The sequence below is a fragment of the Rhinopithecus bieti genome, unplaced genomic scaffold (genome assembly GCF_001698545.2).
Source record: "Rhinopithecus bieti isolate Rb0 unplaced genomic scaffold, ASM169854v2 scaffold_32760, whole genome shotgun sequence".
NCBI lineage: Eukaryota > Metazoa > Chordata > Mammalia > Primates > Cercopithecidae > Rhinopithecus > Rhinopithecus bieti.
Genome location: NW_016813956.1, coordinates 789,767 through 799,680, shown reverse-complemented (window position 1 = coordinate 799,680; position 9,914 = coordinate 789,767). Strand labels below are relative to the sequence as shown.

Sequence of the window (9,914 nt, the reverse complement as noted above, 5' to 3'; positions counted from 1 at the left end):
AAAGGCACATAAAAATATTTTTATTTTCTATAAATACATAAGGAAATGTATTTCTTCCCAACTCAGTCCACGTCATTAACTGTCAATTTTTTCTACATAAAAAAGATGCTAATACCACCCTCACCTGTGACTGCTAAACAGAGAAAGATTGCTGGGACTAGGCATTATCCCCCTAGTTGGAAATAAAGGCCCTTCCTGGGGGAAGGAAGTGGGATTTTTAGGGGACTCTATAGACGTAGGCAGCCAAGAGTCAAACAAAACAAGTATATGCAATAGTCATAATCATGCTAGTATGACAGTATGAATTAGGTGACTCAGCCAGGCATACACAGGAGTTCAGAGTGGGGATAGTGGAAGCCCTCAAAACTTGCACATTTGGGCCCTTAACAGAGACACTTGGTCTGAGAAACACAGTAAAATGTTTGCCTGGATAGTCAGGATCATTCTAGTATGAGGTAGACAGGAAGCAGAGCAGGGCCAGGAGCTGGAAGGGGCCACCCTGGCCCTCAGGAGTCCCTGACAAGGGAAGGTCCCTCCATGCTCTCTGAGGGTGGCGGGGCTCCAAAGATCCTGGCCAGGAGCCCTTTGTTGGAGCGGGCCTTGTCCTGGGCAGTCGCCAGGCGAGCCCGTTCACGGCCCCCTGGCCGTGCTGCTTTCCGGGCCCTCAGTTCCTGCTCAGTAGAACGTTGGGCAAATGTCCAGGAGCCATCTGGGCGAGCAGGATCCCCATCGGCCGCAAGAAAGCGTTGTCCCCGTTCCACACTTTGAAGATAGAAGTCGGTCTCACGCTTGGCCTGAGCAATCTCCGCTCTCAGGCGCTGCCTGCGCACCTGGCGCTCAAAGGCAAGGTGCTCGCTCAGGTGGGACCAGGTGAAACGGTGCAAGTACTGTGGGGAGAAAATAAGAAAAGATCAGGATAGTGCAGATTAGGGAGAAAGATGAGACAGGGGGACAAGACCAATGAGAAGCCATGGGTATACTTGGGCCAGAGCCGGGGAGAAGGGAGGGTGAGAGGTGTGGCAGAAAGATCTATCTCCTCACCTTGAGGTTCCAAAGATCATAACGGAAGGGGCTGCGCCTGCGGGCACCCATAGGCGTGTTGTGTAGACTGGCCGCCACGCGCTTGGCTATGCGCTTGTCACGGAACTCCACCCATCCCTCGGTGTAGTCCTTGCTATAGGACCGCTTTTTTCCTCCCGCAGCTGCTGCTGCTTTCTTCTTGCGTCTCACGAACTGGTCTGAGCGCCAAAGACAAAAAGACCCGTCCGGGACTATGCAGCACTCACTCAAAACCACTTCCCACTGCCCGCATCGTTCTTCACATCTGCCAGCGGGAGTCCCACCTGAGAGTTTTTGCCCAGGAGGGAGAGAACTGTAAATTGCACCCTTTCCTCCAGCTAACTCAATTCTTTCCTTAATTGTCCACTCCCTAATCTAGCCGGCTCTGAACGCTATTTAAAACCCGCGCAAGTCCCAAACCTCGATGTAAAATTGAGGGTGGAAAGAGGAAGGGCGGTTGATCAAACAGTTTCTTGACCTAGGCAGCGATGCTAAAGGGGTATGTTCAGCTTTGTAGAAAAGCTAACGAGGCTTTTACTCAGTTGTACTCATGTAACAAACCAGTAAACAGATCCGGAAAGAGAGGTGAGCAGGGCCGGGATAAGAACACGAATAGTAACAATCCGAGAACTAAAGAACCACCAGACGCCCTGCGCTACCCACTCTCCCCAAATCCCCTCCGCCCACCCACCCCAGCATCCTCACAGACTGATTCACCAGCCAGGAGCCGAGCACCGCACTCCTCACCCCCCAAATCCAACAACTCGTGCCTCAGTCTCGCGCAGCGAAGCAACAGGACATCCATGCTTGCACCCCGCCAGCGAGCGACAACCTCCTCCTTTCACCGTCAGGGTCTGCATACTTACCCTCAGCCTGAAAGAAGACGCGTCCGACCTCGCCATAGGCGCTGAGAAGGTTACGGACGTGCAGGGGACGGAAGCGCGGCGGGATATGGCCCAGGTACACAATACCTGGCACTACCCGCTTATTGCCGCCACAGGCCGCTTCTTCGGATTTCTCCTGCTCCTCCTCCGCGTCTACTGTCTGTTCTGTCTCTTCCAGCGGCTCGTGCTCCATTGCGGCCTTCTCCGATTCCTCTGCCTCCATGTCGACTGACACGAGTGGCGCGACGGCCGTAAAGTGCCTTGCCTACTGACGCAAAACGTGTGCGGCGGCCTGAGAGGGGGCGGGGCCAAGGCGGTGATGACAAATGAAAGGATATGATTGGCGATGCAGTCGGGTCCGCGTAAGGCCGAGAGGAGAGGGCGGAAGTGGGGTGTCAGGTCGAAAGCCAGATTCAGAGCGTGGAAGCAGGATGGGAAGCTTGGGTTAGGTTCACAGATTCCCTGTCACATCTCCAACTCAGGACACGCAGAACCAGAAAAGGCAGATCCCCAGATATAACCTACCCTATAGAACGCCGCTAAAGGCGGGTTGATGCCGGGTTTTTAGGGAATTTTGCAGAGCAGTTTTAGGGAAGTTTCTCTGTGTTCTAGCGATCAAAATAGCATTTTATTCAAGGGCCCTGGGTGCGATTCCAGCAGAGGAATGACTCACCCTTTAAAGGTTATAAATTTCATTTAAAAGATTTGAGTTTTGAAGTTTTAATTATTTCTGGAAATTTACCTTGGAATTTTGAATATTTTAAAATTTAATTTTGAAAACAGTTTAATTTTGGAAATTTAATTAGATTTAATTTTTGAAAATTTGAATTAAGAACTTTCAGTTTAATATTTTACATTTGATTTTGTGAATGTCTGAAAATTTAAATATGTGACAATTATTTGAATAATTTGTTTGGCATCTATTACACATGTGTATTGATACATTATCCATATGCATACTTATGTTGCAAATACTTGTCAGAGGCGCACACGCCTCCAATTCTGGCGACCCCCCCGGCGGCGCGCTTAGTTCTGCCCTCCCTGGGTCTGTCCTCACAGATTCCCCATCAGATCACAAACCAGTTTTCCTTCTATGACCTACGTAACCACAGAACGGACAGGGCCCCGGCGGTGCTGCTCCTACCAGGCGACCTGCGAACCATCCCTAAGCCAAGCCCATAGCCGTTTTCCCCGCACGGGCTCGAGTCCTCAAGTCTCTTACCGTCGCCCGAGGGCGCGACCAGCAGGGGGCGCCGTCCACATCCTTAAGGCGTTTCAGTTCTTGAGATCCGCGCCAGCGACAAGCTGACTGCAAAGGATATTGCCGGGAACCGAGTACAAATAATCCGATTAGCTTTCTGGAAGCAGCCGGGGGCGAGTTTGAGGACCATCAATATAAATCCGCCCTTGCTGCGGCCTGACAAAATTTCCCATCTCGCTCCAAGAGCGCAGAGTAGCCCAGCGAATGGAAGCAGGGAGTAAATGTGTCCACTATTAAAATCAGAGATGACAGTTTTTGCCAGTCCCCAAGTATATTTCTAAAGTAACAGGGCCCGCACTCTTTCATGGAGTGTCTAAAAGTCTAATAATAGATTCTTCGAATTCAAACACGCCTGTGTTCATTAATTTTATTGAAGAGAACTTTCTGTCAAGTGTACACTAAGAGAACTTTCTGTCAAGTGTACACTGTCCCTTTTTTGAAGAGGAGCGGGATATCAAAATCCCATTCCCCACATTCCTCATGATCCCTCCTCAACTTGGTGAAAATTGAGTCTCACTCAACTGTCCATGAAGCAACCTTTGTTAGCAATTTTCAAGGTGGATTATTTTCCTTCTCTGAGCGTCTTACAAATTCATGTATAAGCAAGCTGCACACTGCGTTCTCCAAGTTTCTTTATTTCAGGCCCAGAAGAGACCCTTTTAAAAGGGAACTCCTCCGAGCCGGACTCGAACCAGCGACCTAAGGATGACTATATTCAAACCCCTACAGTCCTCTGCACTACCAGCTGAGCTATCGAAGGATGTTGTTGCATATTATTCGGATACTTCAGAATTTACCTATTGCTTTTGACTGTCCTGTATTCTTGTTCATTTTGAAAATATAGGGAAACGTGAGGAAAGTTTCGAGGATATTAGAAATGTTCCAAAATGTTCTAAAATGTTCTCATCTGAGTAGGGATAGTGACTATACAAGTGTATGAACAATTCCCTTGAACATTTAAAATTTCACATAGGTCCAAAAAAAACCAGAAAAAAAAAAAAAAACAACCCACGAATATTCCGTGTACTGCTCTCTTAGATAGAGTAGATAGGACCATTGCCCTTATTGCATGTGTTGTCCAGCCGTCCTGTCCGCTTAGCACCTCCTCTCTTAGGAAGTGAATAATAAAGACAAGTTTATCTTAGACAACTGGGTTGAAGAGGGGGGACCTACCACCTTGAAGCGGAGTTACTGCACAGCTCATTTTGGAAACGTTGAGATTCTCCTTTCTGAAGGGCAAGGAAAATTGCAGAATTTGTATAATTTGTAATTTGTGTTCAAGACACAAAACATGAGATGAGGATTGCGTTGTGTGTGTACCTATGTTTAGGAATTGAGTGGCTCATATGATATTGCACAATTGTAATGGGACAATGGGACAAACAAATGAAACACAACGCTTCTCCCTCCCCCCACAATTTAAACAAGAAATATAACATTCTATTTACAGGTGTCAACCTAAATAACAAAGAGAAGCTCTCTGAAAGAAAATGATGTTTATTTGGGAATAGAGCATTGCAATGAAAATACGAGTGCCATAGGAAACTATGTATATTCAGGGAGGTAAAGGAAGAAAAAGGTGTTTTTGAGTTGGAGTCTGGCTCTGTCGCCCAGGCTGGAGTGCAATGATCTTGGCTCACTGCAACCTCTGCCTTCCGGGTTCAAGCAATTCTCCTGCTTCAATCTCCCGAGTACCTAGAGTTACAGATGCCCGCCACCACACCCGGCTAATTTTTGTATTTTTAGTAGAGATGGGATTTCACCATGTTGGCCAGGCTGGTCTCAAACTCCTGACCTCATGATCCACCCACCTTGGCCTCCCAAAGTGCTGGGATTACAGGCGTGAGCCACCGAGCCCAGCGACAAAGATTTTTAAGGGAAAAAATGAGAGGGATTATATAACTGTGTTGAAGTAATTATCGTGTGCTACAAAGATGGATAGTAGAGAGGAAGCTAGTCCAAGGTTGGACAGGCAGTTGTGAGGCAGATGTCCTTATAGAGGTATTTTTTGTGTAGGATTGTGATGGCCTGTGCAAGGTTATGGTTTTTGCAGTCTTTTGTGATAGTTTTTGTTATCAAGCATGGCCTTTTCCAGCTCTATTAATCAGCATTTTTAGTTTGTTTGTGTGTTTGTGCGTTTTAACAATAGTGACTCCATCTTGATTCTGACAGTTTTCACACAGGTATGCTGTCATGCTTAGCTAATAAATGCCTATAATGGTATTCAGCTTCCCGGTGCCTAAGACAGAAATGAACACCAATGGGAAAAATGGGAAGGCATCTGGAGAGACTTTTCTTTTTTATAAAATTATTAAAAGTATATGGAAATTATAAATTGTGAAATTTATGGAAAGGAGTTCTGGTGAATTTATCTATAAAAGATCCTCACTTATTAAAGTTCTCCATAATTGTAATCTTGACAAAAATATGCTTTTTTTTCCAAAAGATCCTCTCCAGCATTTCCCATGGGAAATATCTGCAGCAACATAACTAATATGTAATTCAGTTATTCAATTCATTGCCATGAGAAACTAAGAATATACAGTCTGGTAAATTCCTTTTCAATAATGTAGCCTAGCAGGGGAAAATACGAGAAGCCAGAGAAGAGAAATGAGCAGATTCTGTATGAGATGGTCTCTGCCCATATGAAGTGTACTTACCTGAGCCTTGGACACCAGATGTAAAAGCAGTTGACCAACCCTGCCATTTCACCACCAAACCCCAGGATCTCAGTTCACGTGCTTTCTTGAATAAAAGCTTCACTAATTTTCACAGGGGGCAGCAAACATACTGAAAAAAATGCTCAGTATGTTTCTCATCAGTTACTGCTATGCTCACAAGCTCCCAGAGCCTCATGCCTCCCAGTGACATGGTACTATAGAGTTGATTTTGATCGGGAAGAACTCCAATTGCTAATCTCATCAATTATTTTCTTTACCTATAAACTAATCCTAGCATGAGAATCTCACCTCAGGGCTGTTAAAGTTGGAATTTCATTTGCCTGAAATGCTCTTTCCCCTGATAATCCCCAAGATTTGCCTCCTGGGAATACAAGTACAAGTAATTAGGACCTTTCCACACTAGATATCTGTATCACTTTGTGGGAAGACTTCCTTCTTCCTCTTCTTACAGAATCTGGTGTCAGAACGACCATTCTATTCCCTCTTGCAGACACAAGTTCAAAATGGGTTTATGGATAAATCTAACTCTCTGAAATAATTCTTGGAGATGTATCATCATCAATTGATTACAATCTCACCCTGTACCTTCTCTATTGTTTTAGTACCTTTTCAACTTATGAATTGAGTCCTACCTAGATGGTTTTAACTTCTCTTGAAGCTTACAGACCACTATAATATTCCTATGGAATAAAAAGGAACAAACTATTGGTAAATGTAATAACAGGGATGAAAGTCATCTGCATTATGCTGAATTTAAAAGGCCAGATACAAAAGGCTACATACTATGGTATTCCTATGAACTTCTTGCAAGTGCAAAACTATAGGGACAGAAAATATCCATAGTTGCTGCTGGGGTAGAAGATAGGGGAAGAAATTAAGTATAAAAGAAACATGGTGATTCAGTAAGGCCAAAATAGAAAAAGAAGAAGAGGAAGAAGGAGAAGGAGGAGGAGGGGAGAGGAGGAGAAGGAGAAGGAGGAGGAGAGGAGAAGGACAAAAGAGAAGGAGGAGGAAGAGGAGGAGGAGGAGAAGAAAGAAGGAAGAAAGAAGAAGAAGAAACAACATGGGAGGCTAGGCCTGGTGTCATGCCTATAATGGCTTGAACCCAGGAGTTCCAACCTGCAGTAAGCTATGATGGAAGAACTGCACTCCAGCCTAGGCAACAGAGCATGACCCTGTCTAGAGATAAACTTACATGATTATGATTAATTGATTTTTGACAGAAGTGCCAAGGTAATTCTATAAGAAAAAGATAATCTTTGCAAAATGATTCTGCAAAAACTGAATATCCATATGCAAATAAATGAACTTAGACCCTTATATCACACAATGTACAAACATTAATTCAAAATTAATCAAAGACTTAAATGCAGGGACTAGAACACAAAACCTCTAGAAGAAAATGTAGAAGAAACTCTTTGTGACTTTAGGTTAAGCAAAAAGATTTTAAATGGGACACAAAAGCATAAACCGTAAAGGAAAAAATAAGTTGAATTTCATCACAGTTTAACAAAAAATCTGCTCCTTAAAATATACTGTTAAGAAAAGACAGTCAGGCCAGGCATGGTAGCTCATGCCTATAATCCCAGCCCTTGGGAAGGCTGAGGCCGGCGGATCACTTGAGTCCAGGAGTTCAAGATCAGCCTGGGCAACACAGTGAAATCCCGTATCTACCAAAAGAGAAAAAAAAAAAAAAAGTCAAGTCACAGATTAGAAAAAGATACTTGGAAAACACTTCCCTGATGAAGGACTTGTAACCAGAACATATAACATACTCTTGCAACTCAATAATAAGACCAGACAATACATTTTTTTAAATGGACAAATGATTTGGACAGATATTTTACAAAAGAAGCTGTACTGATGGCCAATAAGCATAAAAAGATATTCAACATCACTATTCATTAGGGAGATGCAAATTAAAGCCACAATGAGATACTTTACACACCTAAGAGAATGGCTAAAGTTAAAAAAAAAAAAAAGGTGAGAAATTAACAGTGCCAAGTGCTGATGATGATGTGAAATAACTGAAATTCTCATATATTGCTGGTGGGAGGAAAAACTGTTCCACCTTGAAAAACACTGTCAGTTTTTAAAAATGAAATTATACATATATTTGCCATAACACTATATGAATATTTATAGTAGCTTTATGCATAACCGCCAAAACTGTCTGGGCTGGAGATATAATAATGTGAGTTATCTGCACAGAAACAGGTTTAAGTTCATGACTCTGGAGGAGACTCTCAAAGAATTGGGTGTAAATAGATAACAGAAGAGGACTAAGAACTAAAGCCTGGGGAGAAAAACAATGTTAAGGAGTCAGGGAGAAGAGGAAGAACCAGTAAAGAAGACTAGGAAGAAGCTATCAATGAGGAAGGAGTAACTCAAAGAGAGTGTGATGCCCCAGAAGCCAAATGAAGAAAATATACCAAGAAGAATTGAGCGTCCCAATCTAATGCTGCTACTGATGAACCATGTAAGAGAAGGCAGAGAATTGATCATTAGATTAGCAACAGTGAGGTCCACGGGAACTTTGAAAAGAGCCATTTATGTAGAGATGAGAGACAAATTGGAGTAAGTTTAACACAGAGGACAGGCTGGATGCAGTGGCTCAAGCCTGTAATCCCAGCACTTTGGGAGGCCAAGTCGGGAGGTTCGCTTGAGACCAGGAGTTGGAGACCAGCCTGGGCAAAATGGAGAGACCCCATCTCTACAAAAATTAGCCACAGGTGTGGTGGCACGCACCTGTAGTCCTGGCTACTCGGGAGGTTGAAGTGGGAGAACAGCTTAAGCTGAGGAGGTTGAGGCTGCAGTGAGCCGGTATCATGCCACTGCAGTGCAGCCTGAGTAACAGAGCCAGACCCTGTCTCAAAAAAAAAAAAAAAAAAACCAGGAAAAAAATAAAGAAAAGAAAAGACTGAGTGCAAAGACAAGAAAGACCGAGGACCATTCTTTCAAGATGTGTGAAGCAGTAGCTGCCAGAGGATAAACAATAAAGAAAGGTTTTTTTTTTTAATTTTTATTTATTTATTTTTTATTATTGTACTTTAAGTTCTAGGGTACATGTGCATAACTTGCAGGTTTGTTACGAACAATAGATATTGGGGCCTATTTAAGGGTGGAGGGTGGGAGGAGGGTGAGCATTGAAAAATTACCTGTGGATATTATCATGCTGATTACCTGGGTGACAAAATTACCTGTGACATGCAGTTTACTTGTGTAACAAATGTGCACTTGTACCCCTTGAACCTAAAAATAAAAGTTGGAAAAAAAAAAAAAAGAAAGAAAGGTTTGTTTCCAGATCAGGGAGGCCGGGCGCGGTGGCTCACACCTGTAATCCCAGCAATTTGGGAGGCCAAGGCGGGTAGCTCACAAGATCAGGAGATCGAGACCATCCTGGCTAACACGGTGAAACCCCGTCTCTATCAAAAAATACAAAAAAATAGCCGGGCGTGGAGGTGGGCGCCTGTACTGTAGTCCCAGCTCCTCGGGAGCCTGAGGCAGGAGAATGGCGTGAAGCGGGGAGATGGGGCTTGCAGTGAGCGGATATCGCGCCACTGCACTCCAGCCTGGGCGACAGAGCGAGACTCCGCCTCAAAAAAAAAAAAAAAAAAAAAAAAAAGGAAAAGATCAGGGAGAAGTTTATTTCACTATCAACCGATAGAGTCAAGAAACGTTAATTTCAAGATCAGTTAATTTCGGCCAGTTGCGGTGTAATTCCAGTACTTTGCGACGCTGAGGCAGGCAGATCACCAGAGGTCAGGAGTACAAGACCAGCCTGTCCAACATGGTGAAACGCAGTGTCCACTAAAAATACAAACTAAATTTAGCCAGGTGTGGCTAAAGAGTCAAGAAAGGTTAATTTCAACATCAGTTAATTTCGGCCATTCACAGTGTAATTCCAACATTTTGGAACGCTGAGGCAGGCAGATCACCAGAGGTCAGAAGTTCAAGACCAGCCTGTCCAATATGATGAAACCCAGTATCTACTAAAAATACAAAAAAAAAAAAAAAAAAAAAAAAAAA

The 9,914-nt window shown here is 43.8% G+C and overlaps 1 protein-coding gene and 1 non-coding gene across 2 annotated transcripts; both read right to left on the bottom strand.

The window, feature by feature from the left end:
• On the bottom strand, positions 1 to 2,207 carry ABT1 (activator of basal transcription 1). The gene is made up of 3 exons (XM_017849194.1): positions 1,926 to 2,207; positions 1,042 to 1,238; positions 1 to 887 (listed from the first exon to the last, which is right to left on the bottom strand). Exons 1-3 carry the CDS (start codon positions 2,164 to 2,166, stop codon positions 507 to 509), a joined length of 819 nt encoding a protein of 272 aa, XP_017704683.1. The 5' UTR covers positions 2,167 to 2,207; the 3' UTR covers positions 1 to 506.
• Positions 2,208 to 3,875: 1,668 nt separating this feature from the next.
• TRNAY-GUA (transfer RNA tyrosine (anticodon GUA)) lies at positions 3,876 to 3,964 on the bottom strand. The gene is given in 2 exon segments: positions 3,876 to 3,911; positions 3,928 to 3,964. It is a non-coding gene; the product is annotated as a tRNA-Tyr (tRNA).
• Positions 3,965 to 9,914: the final 5,950 nt, after the last annotated feature.